Source organism: Callospermophilus lateralis, chromosome 8, assembly GCF_048772815.1.
Source record: "Callospermophilus lateralis isolate mCalLat2 chromosome 8, mCalLat2.hap1, whole genome shotgun sequence".
NCBI classification, from domain to species: Eukaryota; Metazoa; Chordata; class Mammalia; order Rodentia; family Sciuridae; genus Callospermophilus; species Callospermophilus lateralis.
In genome coordinates this window covers 30,307,947-30,332,326 of record NC_135312.1, presented here as the reverse complement: position 1 = coordinate 30,332,326, position 24,380 = coordinate 30,307,947, and the positions used below count along the sequence as shown (strand labels likewise).

Genomic DNA, 24,380 nt, shown 5'->3' with positions numbered 1-24,380 from the left:
GATTTTTAAGATTAAATAGAATGTGCATTCATGCAATAGTTACATGCTTGGCAAAAAGTATGGGCTTGGGGCTGGGGATGTGGCTCAAGCAGTAGCGCGCTCGCCTGGCATGCGTGTGGCCTGGGTTCGATCCTCAGCACCACATACAAACAAAGATGTTGTGTCTGCCAAAAACTAAAAAATAAAAATAAATATTTTTAAAAAAAGTATGGGCTTTAAAAATTGTTATTAGGAAAAAAATAAATAAAAGTAGTTCTTAGGGATGGGGCTGTGGCTCAGTGGCAGAGCGCTTGCCTAGCATGTGTGAGGCACTGAGTTCGATCCTCAGCACCACCTAAAAATATAAAAAAATAAAATAAAGGCTTGCTGTCCATCTACAACTATAATAAAATTTTTTTAAATAAAAATAGTTATTTGGGAAAGAGCATTGTGATCTGAAGGCTTCCAGACTGATAATAGTTCTGCCACTACTTGTGTTGCCTTGGGAAAATTGATAGGTCTCACTTTCCTGGCCTGTAAAATAAAGAATTTGGAACGGAAAGTCTCTACACCCATACCTGGCTCTAAAAGTTGATCTCATTTACTCACCTGATTCTAAGAGATGAGGACTTGCCATGTGCCTGGTGCTGCCCGACTAAAGCATACAGCAGACATCAAATAATTAAACATCTCTGCCCTCACGCACCTTGCATGGTAGAGGAGAAGACAGGTGATAAATAAGAAAAATGTATAAGGTTCATAGTAAGTTAGATGGTGAAGAGTTCTGTATAGAAATACAGAGCAGGGAAGAGAGAATGTAATAGGGTGGATTTAGGGTTTTTGATTACAGGGAAGTCTGATTGAGAAGGAGACATTTGAGCAAACATTGGAAAGAGGTGAATAATGAGATGTGGGGGGTGCTCCACTGGGATATGGAGATCTCAGAAGGCAAATTACCCAGATCTACTATTTGCTTAAATAAAGGACTGCTAATGATTTGCTTTTGGCCAAGCAAAAATATATAAAATTGTTTTTTCTCACAGAGAAATGGTCTTAAGTTCTGTCTGAACTATACACTTCCAGAGGGCAGCCTCTTGGTCACTTGGACTCCCTCACCAAGTAAACCTTCTGGCCCATGAAAATGTCTCAGCACTCATCTCCTTCTTCCTCTTTCTTCAACTCTGTTCCATTACCTCTAAATAACCATGGTATTTGACATTGCCTAATAGCTATCTTCCTAGCTAACATTGAGTAAATGAAATAAAACATGGTGTCCTATCTTCTCCAGTTTATGGTTGATTTGGAGGTAGCCACTTACCTTAAGAACAGATTCAGTGATACCCCAGGAAAAGTCACAGGGAAACTGACCCTGCATATCTGGCGTGGACTCTTTCAAAATAAAACCATTTTCTTGTATGATCTGTTTATAGTAATGTGCTGAGGACTTGGGTTTTCTTTCTTTCTGTTTACTATTAAAATCCACATAAAATAATCCTCGCCGGGTGTTGTAAGCATCATGCCACTCAAAACCATCCAAGAGAGACCAGGCAGTATAACCAAACACTTGAATATCATCAATTCTTATTGCTGCACAAAGAAAAAAAAAGCAGAGACATTCAGAAAGGTAAACACTCCAATTTACAATTTCACTAACAACATGGCAGGGGACAGTGTATTGTGAAACCAACCTTTCCCTTGATTTGCAGGCCAGTTATATCAAATAGAAAATGCATGTTCCTTCCTGAAACATGGCAGTTATTTTCATCTAGAATGGTACCCCTATTCACATCACCCCTCATAACTGAATGGCACAAAGGATCAAATGAAAAATATTACTGAGATTTAGTGTGGAGATCTGTGACAGGGGGGCATGATAATTTCTACAACCCTCTGGGACTAATGCAGATGTCTGCTAGTGACCAAGAGTTTCTCTCACTTCAAATTTGGTTTTGTTCCCATTTGTGGACAAACTATCCATTCTAAGAAACTGTTCTCCAGGGACTGAAAGTAGCATAGTCTGTGTAGATATAAGGAGGCAAAAGAGACAAAGTGATGTAAGAGAATGAGCTCTGACTGGGCCCAAGGGCAGGAGGCCCAGGGCCTTGCCCTGCTGTGTTCCTGGGAGGGTGCTATTGGGCAAGTTTCTTGGCCTCAGTTTCCTTATTTGCAAACAGAATATATTGGAAAGGATGATCTCTAAGGGCCTTTCTAGCTTTAAAACTCTGAATTAATAAATTGCAGGAATGGATAAAAATAAATTGTGAATATCAACATAAGCAACAAAAACAACAAATTCCCATATTAGCCCTGATTTTCCCTCTCTCCCTCTTTGTTTCTTTCTACTTTCTGACAGTACCTGGGGATTGAACCCAGGGCTTCCCACAATGCTAGGCAAGTGCTCTACCACTGAATTACATCCCCAGCCCACTCTGAATCATTTTCCTTAAAAGCTTTCGTTTCTATTTTAGAAATGCCTCAGTTTTGCATTTTGGGCGTTTTTCACTGACATTCTTTCCCTAAAAGGTGGAAAATCCATGGCAAAAGATTCCAAGAGGTAGGTAGAGAAAATCCATGGCAAAAGATTCCTCTTCTGCCCAAGTGCGGAGAACTTGACCCAGAACCTGTGGGCAGTATCCTCTGCTCTGAGGTCCCTCTTGGGCGTGTGGCTTGTGGCTGGGTATAGCTCTTCCATGCTGTTCCTTCTTGGAATCCGGAACAGCAGAATTGGGGCAGTCTTGCTCTCCTTGAGGACCCTCCCTGAAGGTTCTCTCCTGAAGAAGCTGGGGTTTTCCTGTAGACTAGTGACTTCTAAAAAGAGCTACAGAGTTTTAGCAAGATCCACAGAGAATTCCTTTATTGGATGAAAGGAGTTCAATTCTGTAGGGAATAAAACCATCATAACCTGAGCTTGACTTTGGTTCCATTGTTTCAGTCACCTGAAGATGTCCTGCTTGAGTAATGGAAAAGGAATGAGGAGATATGTTGAGGTCAGAGGAAATCACTAGGATTAATAGAAATTTCTCAGTTTTGTCTTCAGACCTTTTATCATCTAGTCACATAATAAAAGAGTAAATGGATCATAATTTCAAGAAGCATCTTAGAATAAAGTACAACCTAATAGGGAACTTTAAACTTATCTCTTTTAGCATTGTATCATTTATAAAGAATAAAACATCATATTCCCAACAATTAAAGGTCAACCTGTAGTTTGAAATTATTTTGACCTTAAACTTTTATTTAAGAAAGGACATAAAGTTGGGAATGGTGGTGCACGCCTGTAATCCCAGTGACTCAGGAGGCTGAGGCAGGAGGATCGAGAGTTCAAAGTCAGCCTCCGCAAAAGCAACTCAGTGAGACCCTTTCTCTAAATAAAGTACAAAATAGGGCTGGTATGTGGCTCAGTGGTCGAGTGCCCTTAAGTTCAATCCCTGATTTCCACCACCCCCGCACCCAAAAAAAAAAAAAAGAAAGGGCATGGGAATAATACTTAAAAGTTCTATCAACATTGTACAATATGAAATAAACCCACAACAACAATGATTACACATTCAAAGGGGACTTTAAATATCCTATAAGGATTCAACATTTTTAAAAATTTGAGCTAATGTGCAACCCACCTTGAAGAACCTGGTTGAGGAACTTCTTCATCATGTAGATGGCTGTGGTGTCTTCTGTCTTCACATAACTGTCCGTGAACCAACCATTCTCAGTAATCAAGATTCGGGGGTTACCATATTCCAGTTTAATCCAGTTCAGCACTTTTCTTAAATTGAGTGACAAATTTTGCCCCATTTTATCTATGGTGTTTGGGGGCTTGAAATTGTTGGGTCCAAAGGAAAAGGCAAAGAAGTCAGCCGTGCCCCTTACCTCCTCCTTCTCTGCTTCTGAGAAAAGGGGTAGAATGGAGAGCGACTTCTTCATGGTATCTGGATAGTCGCCATTCCCATGAATAGGGGTGGCAAACCACCCGAGCACAGAAACCATGGATTCTTGGCACATGCTCACATCCATCGTGTTTTCTGACCTGTTTGGCTCAATCCAATGGGATCCCAATGTGATCGATAAATAGCCTTTCTGATGTGGGCGGAAATTTCTGTTGTAGTTATGCCAAGCTTTTGAATGAGCCTAATAAGAAGAAAATATCATTGACCTTTATTGTCCTTATAAGGGTTGTAAAACGACTGATGATACAAGGTAAAATGGCTAATAATAGAGCTCGCCACCTAAGAAAATAGTTGTGGGGACTGAATGAATTTAACATATGTGAATGGCGTTAGAACAGTGTCTGGTACAGAGTAAACACTCTACAGGTCTCTGGTATTATTTCCATTATTATAAAAGGATGGCAGGCATTGCCCGAGGCAGAAAACCAACGGAAAGAGTGTGGGCTCTGGCAGCACACCTGGGCTTGAAGTTCATGTATACTGTGTGGCATGAAGCAAGTCACTTAACCTTTCTGAAATCTCTTACAGCCCAGCTGTAGAATGAGACTGATAATATAGCATGAGATTAATAATACTAATATCCTTTGTAAGGTTAATGTCAGATTTAGAACTAATGCATGTATAAAATATGTGGCATAGGGCTGGGGTTGTGGCTCAGTGGTAGAGCACTTGCCTAGCATGTGCGAGGCCGTGGGTTCAATCCTTAGCACCACATAAAAATGAATAAAATTAAGGTATAAAAAAAAATTTGTGGCATAGAATAGAGCACATAGAAGTACCATCAAAAGATGGATCTTCCACTTGAATCTAATATATGTAATATGAGATGTCAAGAGCTTTGTGATATTTTGAACAACCAATAAAAAAAAAAGATGGATCTTATTATTACTGGTCCTCCTAGAGTTTACATTTCCAGGTGAGCTCTCTTGTAATAGAGCCTATTGATCAGTTTCACGTCTATTTAATAGATACTTACTGGCACTTACTGAATGTGTGGCGTGCCATGCCTTAAGAAGCTGAAATATGACATGGGAACTTGTTCTCAGGAAGCTACTTACTGGGAAAATAACACTGAAATATGATGAAGAGAAACATATAAAAATATATAAAATAAAACATTAAAAGAAAATGTAACCAAAAGCTAGAAGATATAGTTCAGCAAAAAGCCATGAGCTATGGCTGAAGGAGGAACAAATGTTAAGGTCTCAAATTAAGGATTCCTGGCCCGTTAAATGCCCAAAGCCACTTCTCTGTACTGGTCAACCATGGAATTGTCCTTTCTCTATACCATAGTTACTGTTCTTCCCCTCAGAATTTGACTTGTTTGCCTCTTTTTTTTTTTTTTTTTAAATCTTTTTTTAGTTGTAGGTGGACACAATTCCTTTATTTCCTTTATTTTATTGATTTATATGTGGTGCTGAGGCTGGAACCCAGGGCCTCATGTGTGCTAGGTGAGCGAGCACTGCACCTCTGAGCCGCAACTTCAGCCCCACTTGCTTGTTTCCTGATGTCTCTCCCCACATCTCTCAATTTCTTATCTATTTGACAAATGCAAACTCTTGTTTATTTATTTATTGTGGTACTGGGAATTGAATGCAGGGTCTCATACATGATAGGCAAGAAGAAGCTCTACACTGGGCTCTATCTCCAGCCCTTTTTATTTTATTTGGAGACATGGTCTCACTAAGTTGCTCAGGCTGGCCAGGAGCCACTGATCCTCCTGCCTCAGCCTACCAAGGAGCTGGGATTGCACGTGTGCACCACAATATCTGGCCAAATCCTTGTTATTTTTAACCTATGATGCCCTTTTAGTTTTGTTCCTTAGCTTTTCTTTTGCTCAAAGGTGATATTTATATCAGGACAAACCATTTGAAACTGCCTTTTTGCAGGTCAAAAATAATCAAATATGAGCAATGAATTCAAACTGGTTAGATCTTATGAGCTTGAAAATGTTCTATAAATCCTGTTAGGGTGGGGAAAGTTTGTGTTGATGTAAGGGGTGAGGATTCCAAAACTGGTGCCATCCCCCTTAATGCAAGGAAAGCTAATTTAAATCATTCCTTGGAAGATTTTCTACAGGTGTAGATGCCTTGAGGCATCTCTGATCTTACTAGATTTTCACTGGGAGATCCTGGAAACACCTAGAAATTTTTTCTTTTCTTTCTTTTTCTTTCTTTCTTTTTTTTAAAAAATTCTTTTAGTTGTATACAATGCCTTTGTTTTTATTTATTTATTTTTATGTGTGCTGAGGATCGAACCCAGGGCCTCAGCGCACTAGGCGAGCACCCTACCACTGAGTCACAATCACAGCCCTGGAAATCTTCTCTCTCATAATAATTTAGACTCTAGCCTCCTGTCTTCCTCTGACCTGAGGTCAGAGCTTCTGGAAGGAATCACAGAGGAGCAGGGAACACATGGCATACAGCCTTACATGGTCTTAGCCACTCTGTGGAATTTTCTGGGGCTAGAAACACTGAGGAAAATCTTGAAAAGTGTTTTCTTTCTTTTAAAATAGTTTTTAGTGGTGGATGGACACAATACCTTTATTTTATTTATTTTTATGTGGTGCTGAGGATCGAACCCAGGGCTTCGCACATGCTAGGCGAGTGCTTTACTGCTGAGCTACAACCCCAGCCCCTTCTTTTTTTCTTTCCTTTTTCTTTTGTTTCAAAATAAAAAGCGCATTCCTAGGATTCAGGTGGGGGCAGGGGTGTTCTTTGCTTTATTCTCATTGTTCATTGCATCTCTCGGTAGCTTGAGTGCTTTCATCCATAGAGAACACAGTGACCAGCAGCTCTCTTCAGGGCTGTCATGTGCCTCTGATATGTACCCAGAAAAGCACCACACATGTGTAAACTAGCTGCCTTGCAAATAAGGTACTACGGGATGCTAAAGGGAGGGTGGGATACAATCAGCATCAATGTATTAACCTAGTCCTAATTGGAATCAGCACGCCTAATAGGGAAAAACAGGGCAGGAGAATTTATTCAAAAGAGATGTAATAGTTACCTACTTCAGAAATTATACGAAAGATGACCTAGGCTGTGATAAAAATCTTGGTTCCATAAGAATTTAAATGAGACACAGTGCAGCATAGATAGCAACAGGCATATTATACCTCAGCAAGGCCTGTCCCACCTGTTTTCTGGATACCCACATGCATGTATTATCATACCCCAAGGTGACCTTCATGTTCCACTGTGTCTCTTTCACCATTGCTGCTATTTGCATAGGCTATCAAGGTATCTAAGGTTATCTTTACTCAGGGTTGAAGACAGCCTCTCTGATCTCAGTCGAGAATGGGGGAGGTTCTCTCTGTGGTACATATGGTTATACCTTGGTCCTTTTGCCAAGTCACAAGGTAAAAATGTTTTGCTCCGAGATAGTGAATTTGACACAAATCTTGATGAAACAGGGATATCTACAGGTGTTATTATTTGAATTACACTCCTAAAGGAGTTCTGTTGGAAAGACTAAAACAGGATTTGTAGAATGCAAACTGGGCCCAGCACCCTTGCACAGCAGCATGGACAGTTCCCCAAGGATACCCACTATCTTGCACAAGGCCATCTACCTTTGGAATGATGAGTTAAGGGAGCTTCAGCCTTTGTTCTTTAGATTCCCTAGCTTAACAGGGAAGTGAGCTGTTTTTTCCTTTTGAGCCAGGTCTCAGGGGCCCATGTCATTGAGACAGTGAGGCGGGGTGGGAGGCTAATATCTCTTCTGGTTCCCTCCTCCAGTCTAATATGCCTGTTGCCTTTGATACCCCTGGAAGTACAGACTCAGATAAATTCTGTGGATGATAGGAAACAAATAAGATAGCAGGCACAACTTAAGAAAGAGATGAGGAGAGGGTTAGAGGTCAGGAGAACATGAGGGGCATTGGTGGAAAGGATGGAGTGAGGACAGATGCACAGACTCAGCACATCACACATGGGCATTAAAGGAACTCTCGATCCTTTGCGAAAAGTTAAATTTTCCATATCTTTGCATAATTTTAGTCACGTTTCTTCATGTGGACTGTAAACTAGTCTGTTATTAAAAAGCTACTTACTAAAACTATTAATTAAAATCTGTTAAAGAAAATTTATTTAAAAGCTCCAAAATCATAACAATGTTTTCATATTTCTGTGTTCCTGTTCAGCCTTTCCAAATACATTTCCCAGTTAAAATCACTTTAAACATTTCCCATGTTATTTTAGTTTCATAATTATCTTTTTTTTTTTTTTTTAAAGAGAGAGTGAGAGAGGGAGGGAGAGAGAGAGAGAGAGAGAGAGAGAGAGAGAGAGAGAGAGAAGTTTAATATTTATTTTTTAGTTATTGGCAGACACAACATCTTTGTATGTGGTGCTAAGGATCAAACTCGGGCCGCACGCATGCCAGGCGAGCGCGCTACCATTTGAGCCACATCCCCAGGCCTCATAATTATCTTAATAGTATCACAATTCAACAGTTTGATAAAATATGATTTACTTGGGCATCTCTCTTTTAATAGAAATTAATTTTTTTTTGTGGTGCTGAGGATTGAACCCAGAGCCTTGTGCATACTAGGCAAGTACTCTACCAGAAGAACTGTATCCTCAGCCCAAAATTAACTTGTTTTTATTCATTCTTTTCTCCTGTGATAAATAATATGGTAATAACTAACTTTGTGCGTATAGCTTTTAATTTATTTGAATTATTTCCTTTTGGTTATCCTAGGAATGGACTTTTTTTTTTGTCCTGGGGATTGAATACAGTGGAAGTTACCACTAAGCTATGTTGAGACGGGATCTTGCTAAATTGCTGAGGCTGGCCCAGAACTTGCAATCCTCCTGCCCCAGCTCCTGAGTCACTGGAATTATAGGCATGTGCCACCATGTGTAGCTGGACTATTTATTTATTTATCTATCTATCTATCTATCTATCTATTTATTTATTTATTAAAAATACCTATTTTTCAGTTGTAGTTGGACACAATACCTTTATCTTATTTATTTATTTATTTTTTATGTGGTGCTGAGGATCGAACTCAGGACCTTGCACGCGGTAAGTGAGTGTGCTATTGCTGAGCTATAATCCCAGCCCAGGATTATTTAGTTTTTAAATTGTATTAAATTCCCAAATTGCTTCCCATACTTTTTTTTTTTTTCCCCATTGGTTTCAGTGTTCTTTGACCATCTGTTGCAAAACACTGATAGCTTTATTTGTGAATAAATGGCCTTTGAGAATGACATAAAGGTGTTACTCACCTACATGGTCCTATAGGGGAAATGAATGATACTGGTCTGGCAAGCGGGAGACCTGAGCTCTAGTGCTGGTTCTGCTACTTATAAGCTTTATGATCTCAAACAAATCATTTCCCTCTCAGAGATCCCAGTTTCCTCCTTCATTATATGGAGCTAAAAATAAATATTCTAGGGAACTATTGTGAAGATCTAATGAGACCATAGAGGTGAAGACCCTATGAAAGTGTAAACGTGAAGTACTTTGAAATGGAAAGTTGAAAATAATTCAACTTGCTATGAAAAATCACAATGGAAATGTGGTGGGGCATGAAGAGTCTCCTGCAGGTTGCTCCTAAGTCCCTACCTTTCTCGTTTTTGTGGGTAGACGTTTGTCCTTGTTTATTATTCGTAGTGGTTTGAGTTTCATTCGTTGTCCTTTTGGACTGGGATTAATCTCAATTTGATTCTGCTTTCATCTATTCAGCACTTCTTTATGTGTGTGTGTGTGTGTGTGTGTGTGTGTGTGTGTGTCAAGTTTTATGCTTATTACAAATGTTCCTCTTCCAGATTATTTAACATTAATTTATCCTGAATTCCACACATATTTATTGACTGGTTAATGAAGGCAAACTTTAGTGTTCATTGCTAAAAACATATGTGACTATTATTGCCTTAAAGTACATCATTATGTAACCATTATTTAGTTAAATTTTTTGACAATCTTAACTTCTCTTGGAAAAAATATTTTACTTTCATTAATTTTAGGAGACAATTCAGTATTAACAAAAGTTACCACCTCTGGGCTAGAGATGTGGCTCAGTGACAGAGTGCTTGCCTAGAGTGCCTGAGGCCCTGGGTTTAGTCCCCAGCATCATAAATCAATAAATAAATACAATTATTGCTACCTTTCATAAGAAGAATATTGTACCCATTCTATTCCCCCCACCTCCTGCCCAAGCTTTGGTGATTGAACTCAGCACATTCTATAAGTAAGTTATATTCCCATCACCCACTGCCTCTTTTTTTGGAGACAGGATCTCACTGGGTTGCCCATGCTGCCCTCCAATTTGCAATCCTTCCTCAACCTACTGAGTAGCTGAGATTACAGGCTTGTGCCACAGTGCCAAGCCTGAAATAATATTTTAAGCAACATAAATGTTATTACACAGCTATAATAACATTTATGTTAGCTTCAGTAAAATTGAAGCTAAAATGGCCTGAGTTGCTGACTTGAAGCCTTTCCTCAGAATTTAAGAACAAAGAGTTAAAGATAGTCAATATAGAAGCCACCCTGGAAATTATAAATAATGTATTATTATAATAATAAAAAATAAGACCTACCATTTTCAGGGCCTGCAGCAAAGGCAGATTTATCATGACTAATGAAGCTAAGCTTCAGGGCCTTTCACTGACCCAGGTCCTTGATGATGTTCTATGTGGATTGGAAAACCAGACTACAATTGGACGCATTTCTAGGTAAGAATTTCTGGTATTCCTGCAAGGACCTTAGGAAAAAAAGGTATCTGACTTTTCAAGTCTGAAGTAATGTTTTTGTGATATTTTTCTCACTTATAAGTGTCAGGCCCACAAAACTTGGATCCACACCTGGCCTAGGACCTTTATTTTTTGTTAGTTTGTTTTGCAGTACTAGGGATCGAACCCAGGGATGCTCTACCACTACACTATCTTCAGTTCCTTTTAGTTTATGCTCAGGCTGGCCTCGGACTTGGATCCTCCTGTCTTACCCTTCTGTTGCTGAATTACAGAACATGGGTCACCTATCCTAACTAAAAGCTTCTTAAGTATGGCAACTATCTATTTTATTCACAGTTGTACACAGGCATAGAATACTTGTTGAATGAATGCTCCTGGTGAATCAGCTATGAACTGTTGTTGATAATACGGCTTCTGCAAGAAAGGTCTTACATGTCTCATTTTAGAGAATAAACTGAGACTGGACAGTGATGGTGTCAGGACTTGAACCCAGGGCTCTAATCACTTTTCCCCACCCTCCTGCTTTCCATATGTCTGCCAGTTCTAAATTTTGAAGCTGTTGGGGAAGGTCTATTTGACATGAACCACAACATATTGTTATAAATTTTTATTTTTTTAAATGTATTTGGCTATTAAAAGAACTAAATAGTCCCAGAAAGAAACTACAACACCCCATTCTTGCATGCTGAGAAGAAAATATATTTATATATTACTGGAAATCAGGACAATCATAAAGGTCATGGAGGACCTGCCAGCAAATTTGGGGTGTTTAGAAAACCATGTGGTTATCCAAGTGCCCAGCACAGCGTGTAACATGCCTCTTTCCTAGAATCAGTGAGGTTGGTATTACTGGTGTCAGAGGCTAACTGAATTCCTTTGGGATCACCCCTACATTGACTGCCTTTCCCTGAGGAGGGTGATGTCTACACCACTGTAATTAGACTAGAAGGACAGAGATGCTCTGCCTACATAGCATTTTGGACAGTGCCAACTTCAAATAATAGTGGAATGGTTCTTAAAGTCTTAAAGACTTTGATGATCAAATTGAATAATGATTGCATTAAGAGCCATCAAGTTTGCTTCTTCTTCTTCTTTTTTTTTTTTTGCAGAGGTGGAGATTTGGCAGAGGGTCTTAAGAACTCATAGCTTCAATGATGCCTTTATCCTGCTTCACTCTGCTTCACTAGCTGGGGCATCCCCTCACTGTCTAATGGGGAGCTCATCAGCATTTTCTTCTGGTTCATTCTTTTCCTTTCAGAAAGTTATATACAGTCAGCAAAAAACAAGCTTGTTTGCAGTGCTGTGGATTAAACCCAGTAGGGCCTCTCATATGCTAAGCAAGTCCTCTACCACTCAATTATATCCCAGATCCTATCTGGCTATTGTTTCAGAGTAACCTGTTTTCAGTTTTTGTCCATTTGCTTAAATTCAAATCTACAAATATTTATTCAATAAACATAAGGTACTGCAGTAGACATTTAGAAAAAAAGATTAATAAGACAGGCTTTGTCTTCAGATGGGCTGTTACATTTAATAGGATAAAGACCCACAGAAATAATAGAATAAAAGCAATATACTTCTACATTTTGATCAGCCAGAAATGATAACTAAAGTGAAATGATCAAATTTTATTTAAAAAATGACAATATGTATGTGTTTATGTCTACATAGACAAAAATTTGAACAGGTTATTAGCAGTGGGGTATGCAGTTAAAGAGTAAAGGAAAACAGGGGACCTTTCATTTTTAGTGAAAAATGATATATCTTAGTATCTTTCTGTATTATTTGTTTTCTAATAAAAATGCATTATTTTTATAATTTAGAAAAGTCGAGAGAAGTGATTGAAACAGTTTGTCAGTGAATATTTCTTCTTTTGATACTGGGTATTGAATCCAGGGATGCTCTACCACTGAACTACACCCCCAGCTCCTTAGACACCCCCTTTTTTATTTTGAGACAGTTTTTTTGCTAAGTTACCCAAACAAGTCTCAAACTTGCAATTCTCCTCTCTTAGCCTCTCTAGTTGCTGGGATTTCAAGCATGTGCCACTATGCCTGGCTCTGTCAGTAAATTCAGTTGCTTTATGTTCATACTCTTCGGTTCCCCCAAATTCTCAAAATCTCAAAGAAAAAAAAATAGGAACATAAAAATAAAATTCAGTTATTCCATTTTTGTATAAAGAATATATTTTAGGGGCTGGGGTTGTGGCTCAAGCTGTAGAGAGCTCGCCTAGCACGTACAAGGCCCTGGGTTCAATCCTCAGCACCATATAAAAATAAATAAACAAAATAAAGGTATTGTGTCCAACTATAACTAAAAAATAAATATTAAAAAAAAGAATATATTTTGGGGTCTGGGGATATAGCTCAGTTGGTAGAGTGCTTGCCTTGCATGCACAAGGCCCTGGGTTTGATTCCCAGCACTGCCCCCCCCTCAAAAAAGAATATATTTTACCCCATAATAATTTGTTGATGTTCAAAACAAGATAGAAGGAGGCCATTATCTTGAAAGAAGAATCAATAACAGTAACCCCTTGCCCTTTATTTAAGACTTAGTCACATAATCTCTGAACAAGATAAGACACTAGAAAACCAAGCAGCAAAGTCTCTTAACTACTAAAAGATACCAGCTTTCATCAATCTCTGAGGTTTTTCCAAAACATCTTTTAAGTAACATCAATAGCTCACCCAAAGACTACTTTACTTACTTCTGTGATTCACTCTACAATAAGTTAGAGGGTTCTGGTCTATTTTCAACATCTCTGCTGCTTTATAGCAACAGAATTGTTGTTAATGTTCAGCTATTGTAATACTATCTTTTTCTGTTGACATAGAATATTTTTATAGACTATTTTCTAATATTGAGTTTTCTCAACCAGACTTTATATTTGCAATTAAATGACTTATTTCATGTTACAAAGTAATGTCAGTTTTCCCTCAATTCATTGCTTCATTGTATCCAGATCATTTCCATTACTTACTATATTTTTTGATCTTCTGTTGGGCCTAATTTTCCATGTATGAGAGTATTTATATCAAATCAAGCTGTTTAAATAGAATTAAAATATTATTCTAAAAGCATTTATAATTACATTTATTTAAGCTCTTGTTAATCATTCACTAAAGTATAACTTTTTCTACTTAATGGTTAGAAAAGTAAATATTGCTCACTTGAAGGCTTTCTAATACCAATTTTGGCCTGTAAATTGTTTTTTTACATGACTTATAACTAAAAAAAAAAAGATAATTAGATTGTAGAAACTGTTTTTGGCAATTCTCCATGCACAGTTTTTATCACTTATTCAAATTTGATTAAAATCGTCTATATGAGTACTAATTTTAACTTATCTGGTTGTAGTTCTTGTATTTTGTTAGAGACATCTTGGGTCCTAATGGAGATGGTTGGGATTATAATATAGGAATTCTGCATTAGTTAATTAATTAAATGAAATGTGTTAACTCATTTATTTAAACTCTAAATGATATTGTTGAGGGCACACATATGTGATTTAATATCACTTTAATGGGATGCTGAAGTTTCAAGCAAATGAAAATTAAAATCACATGAACAGGCTGGAGGTATAACTCCATGGTAGAGTGCGTTTCTAGAGTGGGAGGTCCTGGGTTCTGTCCCCAGCACCTCACACATGTACAATTAGGATGGAATGTCAAAAGCTATCTGTAATAATTGTCTCAATCCTTCCTTTTAAGAACCAAGATCATACGGTGTTCTTTCATCTTCTCTCCTCTTTTTTCTTCTTTTGATATAGGAAGGGAAAGTAGTGGAAGATAGAAAGTAAATAAGGTTTTTTGTTTTTATTTTTTGTCTTCATTTTTCTGTCATTGGCTAGTTTTTTTTTTTTTTTTTTTAGCTATAAAACTTAGAAAAAGTTAATTTTGTTATGTTATTCTCTTTCTGTTTTTCTTTTGGTACCAGGGATTGAACCTAGGTGCTCTTTACCACTGAGTCACATCCCCAGCCCCATATAAATAAATAAACATTATATATTATAATTTTATTTATTTATTTATTTTCTTTAGAAACAGGGTTTCACTGAGTTGCTTAGGGACTGGCTTTGAACCTGAGATCCTTCTGTCTCAGCCTCCTGCCTCAGCCTCCCGTGCCACTGGGATTACAGGTGGGTGCCTGTAATGTGTGCCTGTGATGTAATAATGCCTGGTATATTATTCTCTTTCAACCCAACTCTAACAAGGGAGTTTTTAAAAATCCTTCTTTTTTCTTTTTTTTTCTTTTTTAATACTGGGGATTGAACTCAGGGCACACTACCACTTGGCTATACCCCCAGTCCATACATACATATATTTGGATATAGGATCTTGCTAAGTTGTAAAGGCTGAACTCAAATATGCAATCTTGACTCAGTGTTCAGAGTAGCTGGAATTATAGGCATGCAGTACCATGCCCTGGTAAAAATTCCTTGTTTTTGTTTTATTGAACCTAGGAGCACTTATCTACTTAACCACATCCCCAGCCCTTTTAAATTATTTTTTAAAAATTTGAGACAGAGTTTTACTAAGTTAGCTAGGGCCTTGCCATTAAGGCTGGTTTGAAATTGCAATCCTCCTGCCTCAACCTCTGAGTTGCTGGGATTATAGGCATGTGCTACCATGCCTGGCCCTGGGGTCTTCTTAAATATCAATTTAAGAAAGCAGTTGCAAAGCTGGAGTTGTGGCTCAGTGGTAGAGCATTTGTTTAGCAAGTGTGAGGCATTGCATTTGATTCTGAGCACCACATAAAAAAAAATAAATAAAGATATTTTGTCCATCTACAACTAAAAATATTTTTTAGAAAAGAAAGCAGTTGAATTAACATGTTGACAAAGAAGGCTTGGCTAGTAATCATACAAATACAGAACCTTTAAGAGAACTATGTAAAGATGGTTGTTTTATTTTTCATTATCTTTAAATATAAAACGATATTTTTACTTTTTTTTTTTTTTTTTTTTTTTTTTTTTTGGTACCAGGGATTGAACCCAGGGATGTTTAACCACTGAGCACATCTCCAGCCCATTTTTTTTTTTTTTAACATTTTATTTAGAGACAGACTTTCTCTAAATTGCTGAAGTCTGGCTTTAAATTCGAGATCCTTTTGCCCTCAGCCTCCTGAGTGGCTGGGATTTTAGGTGTGTGCCATTGGTCCTGGCTTTACTTTTTACTTTTTTTATGGAAATTGTCATAATACATGAAAATAGAAAGAACATAATGAAACCTCATAAATACACCATACAGCTTTAACAGTTATCCAAATTTTGCTCATTGTTCTAAGATTGTTTTCAACGTAAATATTCTCACAGGTTGGAGATATAGCTCAGTGGTAGAGTGCTTGCCTAGAATGTGCAAAGCCCTGAGTTTAATCCCTAACACACAAATTTTTTTTTTTTTTTTAGAAACAAATACACATAATTGATTTGTGTGTGTTGAAAAGACTGTATGTTTATGCCTCTGCATGTGTACACATATGGAATTCATTTCTGGCCCATTGCAGGTTTAAATCCTTTCTGGGACAAGGTAGATCTTCCCCCAAATTGAAAACAATCAATTTATATAACAAATACCTGATGCATGTCCAGCATTGTGTGTTTGAGGAATGCCAAGAAATGTTAAAAGAGAGTTCCTCAGGAAGGTGGGAAAACAGGGAGGAAATACAATCTTATTTTTCTGGTGATGGGGATTAAACCCAGGGCCTCAAGCATGCTAAGCATGCTTGAGCTGAGCTTCACCCCCTTCCAAAGAATACCAATCTAATCCGTGGTGCAGGAACAGCTTGGTGGGGCCTTGACCTAAGGTAGGGTTTCCCAATATTGTTTTTTGTCTTAAGAGCTTCCTTGAACATATTAAGCAATCTCTTGAATCCCTGAGGAATGTTGAAAATAATTTCATCATTTGCGTGTGGTATACAAAAAAGCATTGACATATATTGTTTATAGCCTATTTTATTTTAGACTGTATAGTTTATTTTCAAGTTTAAAGTATTAATTATGAATAGTTAAAGTGCTAGTAATACATAAACATATATTGGCATTTTCTTAGTTAAAAATAATGCTCATTATTTAAATTCTCCTACTTATGTAAGAAAAAGCATTTTATGACATTTTTAAATGACATACTGTGTTTGGTTTTGGTACTAAGTGTACACTAAAGTGCTGAGTAAAACTTACACAATTCAGTGTGTTTTTGTTTGTTTGTTTTTTGGTGGATTGAACCGAGGGCCTTGTGCACACAGGGCAAGCACTCTACCAACTGAGCTATATCCCCAGCCTTCAGTGTGTTTTCTTTTCTTTCTTTCTTTTTTTTAATCTATTTTTTAATTATAGGTGGACACAATATCTTTATTATATTTTATTTTTTATGTGGTGCCAAGGATCAAACCCAGTGCCTCATGCATACTAGGCAAGCGCTCTACCTCTGAGCCACAACCCCAGCACCACCCTCAGTGGTATTTTCTAAGCCTATTACACCTACCGTTTTTTATATAGTAGATGACATTAGGTGGAGCAAAGTTGAGAAATTAGTATTTAAATGTTATGTATTATTTGGGGGTATTAAAAATATTGGTCCTCCATTTATTGTAGGATATAAATTTTTCCTTCAGAATATTTTTTTCTTTGAGGTACTAGAAACTGAACTCTATCACTGAGCTACATTCCCAGCTCTTTTTATTTTACTTTGAGATGATCTTACTAAATTGCCCAGGAAGGTCTTGAATCTGTGATCCTCCTGCCTTAGCCTCCCGAGTCTCTGGTATTATAGGTGTCCAAACTTTTTCTTTTTTTTTGGTACCAGGGATTGAACCCAGGAGGACTTAACTACTGAGCTACATATCCAACCCTTTTTAAAAATATTTTATTTAGAGACAGGGTCTTGCTAAATTGCTGAGGCTGGCTTTGAACTCTTGATCCTCCTGTCTCAGCCTCTTTAGCTGCTGGGATTACAAGTATGCACCACCATACCCAGTCAAAAATAAAATTTAAGGGATGGGGATATAGTTCATTGTACAGTGCTTGCCTAGCATGTGTGAGGCCCTGGGTTCAATCCCCAGCACCAAACACCTAGGAAAAAAAAAAGACTAAAAGAAAATTTTAAATAAAAGCACTTTAGTAAATAAAATAGTACATGTGATATTTGAATATGTGAACAAACGAAAAAACCAGAAAAAGGTTCAACATTAAGTGATACCCCAAAAAACAAAAAACAAAACAACAACAACAACAACAAAAACCCAGAAACTTTGTAAAACAATGTATGGCATCGAAAATGAGTAAAAATTTATTATATAGCATTTTATTTAAATTCTTGAAATTTGTTTAAAAGAATAGAACAAGATTTTTTTAAAGTTAGTATAATGTTTTGTTCATAAATAACTAACAGGTTGGCATAATAGTGCACTCCTGTTATCCCAGCAATTTGTAAGGCTGAGACAGGAGGATAGAAAGTTCAAATCCAGCCTCAGCAACTTATCGGAGCCTTAAGCAACTCAGGGAGACTCCTAAATAAAATACAGAAAGAAAGGAAGGAAGGAAGGAAGGAAGGAAGGAAGGAAGGAAGGAAGGAAAGGGCTGTGGCTCAGTGGTTAGTTGCCCCTGGGTTCAATCTCCCATATAAATAAATAAATAAATAAATAAATGTATGTTAATGTGAAAGATGATGAGGCAGGAGGATCATGAGTTCAAACCCAGCTTCAGCAACTTAGCGAGACCCTAAGCAATTCAGTGAGACTCTGTCTCTAATAAAATATAAAAAAGGCCTGGGGATGTGGTTTGGTGGTTAAGTGCCCCTGGGTTCAATCCCTGGTGCCCCACCCCCCCCAGAGAAGAAGAAGAAGGAGAAGGAGAAGGAGAAGGAGAAGGAGAAGGAGAAGGAGAAGGAGAAGGAGAAGGAGAAGGAGAAGAAGAAGAAGAAGAAGAAGAAGAAGAAGAAGAAGAAGAAGAAGAAGAAATGGTTTGAGGCAGCTCTCTCAAGTATTTCACAAATAATACCAAGCCAGTAGGGGTAGTAAACCCAGTAGGTGAAAAACCTAGAAGCAGGAGTGTGAATGGGAGGAATGGGAGAGTGGGGATGGGGATGAGGTAGGTAGAGGCCAGGGCTGCTGCTAAACATCCTACAACGCAAGGGACAGTCCACTACAATGAAGAATTATCAGGTCCAAATGTCAACAGTGCTGAGGCTGAGAAACTCTTGCACTGTATCTATCTATGAAAGATGACATGTTAGCTGGATGTTCTGGTGTAGGCCTACAGTCCCAGATGCTGAGGCAGCTGAGGCAGGAGGATCACTTGAGCCCATGAGTTTGAGAGACCAGCCTAGACAACTTGGCAAGACACAATCTCAAAAAAGAAAAAAAGAAAAAGATTAAATTCATGAAATGTTCAAACTGTCATGGAGGCTGACAGTATTTAGTAGAGTAATGAACTGAATGACTTATTGTCTCATGAACAAATTCATTTATCCAAACTTCTGTGAATGATTACTCAGAAGCTCTCAAGTATTCCATTTTAAGAGGAAAATCTACAAATTTAAATTACTATATGAATTTATTGATTTAAAAATAGAATGGAAGCAGACATCATTACTGTCATTACTAATGTGAACCCTTGGGGCTTTGCTGAGAGCCAAGAGCCTGGTCCTAATGGGCCAAATCTGTTTATGGAATTGAAAAACCTGAACTTAAGAGAGAGAAATCCTTCCTCTACAAAGGAAAGACTGACATCAAACCACAAGAAGAACTGGATGTGAGAGATGGAGATAAAGCCCACTCTGAGGGTATCCTGGTTACTGAGTCTATTCATCCCTGTAGTCTGGTAACTGAGTCAAGAAATTACCCTTTTTTGCTAAAGCCAACTTGAATTAGATCTGTCACCTGCAATCAACAGTGTCTAATACATCACTTGATTGATGTAGGCATATTAATATATTCTTAATATACTTTAAGAATTAGCAATAATGTGATGAAATATGAAGATTGAACTTGACATTTTTTTTTAAATTACAAAGTTTAAGGTAGAAATCCTAAGTTATGCATTCAACCAACATCTATACCCTAATGTATATTAAATATCCTGTGTTAGGTGCTGGGAACATAAAGACAAAAATAAAACCAAAACCCCAAAACAACCAAAAACAAACAAACAAACAAACAAAACAACACCATGTTTCCCCTTTCAAGGAACTCTCACGTGAGTTGGGAGGACAGAAAGGTTCCATGTGGACAGAAAGGTTCCATGTGGTGTGAATGCTACACAGAAGCAAGGACATCTTGTGGGAGTACACAGGAGGGGTGCTTAACTCTGATGGGTAGGGAATAACCTAGAGGTGGTAACTGTCTAATAAAATGAGTCCTTTTTTTTGTGGTATGGGGGATTCAACCCAGGGTTATATGCATGTGAGGCAAGCACTCTACCAACTGAGCTATACCCCCAGCCCTAAAGTGAGTTTTAAAGGCCACTAGGTGGGTGAAGCAGGGACTGAGAAGGGCAGTTTAGCCAGAGAGAGCATGCTCCAAGAGGCTGGGTGCAAAGGAACAGTAAGGTAAATTTGGTACCTTGGCAGCAGGGAATTAGGATGAAATGTGAGGTGCAAGGGGCGGCATTGGCAGTGGGATGAGACAGTGGCTAGAAAGGAGACTGAAGGGGAGGCTGGGGGTTGTGTCTTGACAGCCTTGGTGAAAAATTGAGACTTTACCCTGGAATCTTTGGGGAGCCACTAATAAATTTCATGCAGGTCGTCAACATTGTGTGTATTAGAAACAGCACTCTGTAAGGGGGGATAATAATAGTTATCTGGCAAGGTGGCCACAGAGATTATAGGTATTTAAAGTGGTGATTACTGTGCTCAAAGATAGTCAAGTCAAAACATCCACCCTCATTCTGTTCTGGACAGTGTTAAAAACTCAAGAGCAGAGCATCCATTAGTAGGTGGGATTATTGAAAATTTTTACCAGAGGTTTAGACTTGCTCCAAGATAATCACCAGATCTGTAATAATGTGACATCTAAATTCCAAGTCAGTCTTGGACCTGACAGACCATTCAGGTTCCTCCAAATCAGGACATTTTAAACTAAGATGGAGTCTTCAATATCATTCTACAACTAAAGGGTCTCCAATAGTCACTCTGAAATTTTTTCATTATCTGAGAATGGGGGAATAAAGTAGTCTATAACTACCTACCTATGAATTGAGTTTTACTTGAGGCTTATTTAACTCAATGTTTTTGGACTAAAAACAAATGCTAAAGAATGCTTTTTCTGGATCAAAAGAGGAAAAGTTAAGGAAAAAATACTTCATTGCAACATAAAATATCAAATGAATCTTTTCTATGTTAAAGCAAGGACAGAGAGGGGACAAGTGGGGACAAGTGGCACCCAGGCTGCCAAACCATTGCAAGATTTCTTTCTGGAATGATAGGTCACTGGGTTATGTGGAGAATTTCACTTTGTGACCAATTTCAAGGGACCACTTACAACATTTACTTAGTCTAGTTATTTAGAAATTTTAAGGAGATAAAAGAAATTATTTGGGAAGCAATTATTTAAAACTAATGAAATTTATGTCCCTATCAGAAAGTACTAATTTTGCATTGAAGGCAGAGCTTATCTAAAATTAGATGAAAATGGAAAGCATATGGAAAATACAGTATTTTATTAGTTAAGTGTGAAAGTAATATCCATTTGTAAGTTAATGCTTTTTTCCTCTTTATTTTTACCAGATTGTCAGTTTTTAAGGCTTTAATCACTGGAACATGTTTTTTTCATGAAAATCATAATTATTAACATTTTTCCAGGTAACTGAAACTTATCAACAATTTAAAATATTTTTTCTTATACGAAGTTTAAATAAACCTATGCCTGGTATGTGTTTACATAGGAAACTTTAAAAAGAATATAGTTTCCTTGGGTTGGGACTGTTGGAGGGGAAGAAAGGGGCTAACACTTTTATTTTATATCTTTTGGTACAATCTAATATTTTTAAGCTTACATGAGCATGGATTGTCTTAATAATTAAAAGAACTAGGGTTGAAGTTGTAGCTCAGGGGTAGAGCACTTGCCTAGCATGTGTAAGGCACTGGGTTCGATTCTCAATACTGGACATAAATAAAATGAAGGTTCATTGACAACTAAAAATGATTTAAAAAATAATTAAAAGAGTTCGATTAAAAATGTTTTAAAACATGTGTATCTTAATAGTTATTTATTAAATAGCTATATAAATTTTCTCCTATTTAATTTCTTACATTTTGAAGTCATAGTATACCCACACATTAATAATATTTTCTATATCAATTCTACTAAAATATATGCAAATGACCTTGAAATGATCATACAATCCATTTCCTACAAGGGCTGATGTAATCAAAACCATAGCATTATTGTCTATATATATATATATATATATATATATATATATATATATATATATATCCAGAAGATCCAATAAAAGAAAGTTTAGCCTGAAGTAGTTTTATGTTCCTGAATAATTTTTAAAAAAATTTCTACATGTTTAATATTTGCTCCTTCAAAGTACATCCCCTTGCACAGTATAAAATCCAATTAATAATTTATTTTCCCATTTTTAAAATGTAAAAGGGATTGAATAATTTATTTTTTCAAGTAAACTCTTTGACTCAAAAGTTAAATCTAATTCTATATGTTAGTCTCCAGGTGAGGCTAAAACTCCTGAAAATTTCTGAAAGATTTCTTTAAAAAAGACTTTTAATAAGGATGATGTTTTAATTATGTCATCATTTATGAACCTCATCTTCACAAGAGCTGCATTTTTTTCCTGTAACCTTGGGCAAATTATTTAATCTACCTAAGCTTAAGTTTCCTCACCTTTAAAATGGGAACAATTGTAGGACCTAGTTCATAAGGTTGTTATGAGGATCAAACATGTCAATGCATGTAAAGTACTTAATGTAGTCTGTAGGACATAACAATCAATAACTATTAGCTCTTATTTTGTTATATTTTACTATTGTTTTCATAAGTTTAACATTTCCCAAGATAAGCTCTAGCTTTTGAAATACACCACTTTTACATACTTGGTAGAACACATTCTTCCCAGTTTTTATATTAGTTTAATTTTAACTTCCAGTACAATTAATCTCATCTTTTCTGTCATACAACACAAAACTAAGTGTGAAGGACATTTATTTAAGTTTCTGTATTTAGTACTATTCATTAGCTAACATTTATGTATCTCACTATAGCTAAGTACCACTAAGAATAGCCATGCTAACAACAAATGCCTGTTTGAAAGGGTCATCCTTTAACATAATTCTGAAACGAATGACATGTCAGAAAATGATTCCAACAGTTAAATGTGCAAAATACTGAAAGAAAGTAAACTCACATTCTCACATTCTAATGCATAATTGTAAATTTTAAAACAGTCTCAGTTTCCTCTTGGAAGAGACTAATTAGATTAATGCATTAATAATAGCTTAGGCAAATAAAACACACCCTATTTTAAAATAAAATTTGAAGATAGAACTTGTGAATGAGCCTAAAACTACTTGAGCTGATTTCAATCAAGAGGATCATTTAAACAGAGATAAATTTCCTAGTGTTTCTTTTTAACTTCTGCTGCCTATATATTCTGAAGATATAACAAGAAGTCAGCTGTACAGTACCTTGATCAGGTTGTGTCCCACTGTGTAGACAGCTGCTAAATTTCCCTTCTCTCCAGGAGCATGCAGACCTGTGTTATATCCATGCCAAGCAACTAGATATGGGTTGTGAATTGTAATCCAGTATTTGACACGGTCCCCAAACGTCTGGAAACAGTATGTGGCATAATCATTGAAGATATCAACCATAGATTCATTCTTCCATCCCCCATATTTTTCTTGCAACGCCAAAGGCAAATCCCAGTGGTACAAAGTCACTACAGGTTTAATGTTTCTAAGTACTAGAGCGTCCAGAAGAGTATTATAATATTGCAGACCTTTTGCGTTGGCGACTGCTGCTATTCCATCAGGGAAAAGCCTCGGCCAGGAAATTGAAAACTGATAAAAAGAAACTCCTATAAAATCCAGAGCCGATAAGTCTTTTTCCAGAAAAATGTAACTGTCACTGGAACCATTCGTGCTGTTGACATTTTTAAGGTGTGTATGGATGAAATGATCCCATACAGAGGGTCCTTTTCCATCCTTCTTCCAACTCCCTTCCACTTGAAATGCTCCAGTCCCAACACCCCAAAAAAAGTTTTTAGGGAAAGTGTCATAGAGAAACAGCTGACTTGCATTTACAGGACTAAAATTAGGATTTTTAGACCATATAACTCTTCCGTCTCCAGAGAGGCCAGTAACAGCTTGTAGCAGAATAAATGCTGACAGGATGACAGATCTTTGCAGCGCACCGTTGGACATTGTTTTCCTATAGCGTATGTGTCTTTCATCGGCTCTGAAGAAAATCCATTCATTCCCTGGAGACCCTGCTGCACAGCCTGGCTTCATTTGCCACTAACTGTTGGACTGTCTTATCAACGCGTTAGCAAAAGCCTGTGATTGTAAAGCTCTGTCAATGATTAGCTTGAACTGTGAGACTCAGGATGGGTCCTGGAGAGCCACGTAACTTGAGGGAGGTGGCCCTACTGCAGTCACCCACATGTTTCGTCCTCTCCTGTTATGGGAAAAATTAGACGAAAATGCATGGGTGACAACAGTTTGGATGTGTAACTCAAACATATGTGAACAGTGAATAAGAATGGCATTTTCTGTGTAGCCTTTCACATTGACGCAAA

The 24,380-nt window shown here is 37.3% G+C and overlaps 1 protein-coding gene across 1 annotated transcript in view; it reads right to left on the bottom strand.

The window, feature by feature from the left end:
• Positions 1-24,158, bottom strand: part of Klb (klotho beta) — a 34,462-nt gene extending 10,304 nt beyond the window's left edge. Inside the window, exons 1-3 of the mRNA XM_076864786.2 lie at positions 23,269-24,158; positions 3,597-4,104; positions 1,298-1,566 (exon numbers count right to left, since the gene is read on the bottom strand). Coding sequence (XP_076720901.2) covers positions 1,298-1,566; positions 3,597-4,104; positions 23,269-24,093 — 1,602 coding nt within the window. The 5' untranslated portion in view covers positions 24,094-24,158. The remainder of the gene's footprint in view (positions 1-1,297; positions 1,567-3,596; positions 4,105-23,268) is intronic.
• Positions 24,159-24,380: the final 222 nt, after the last annotated feature.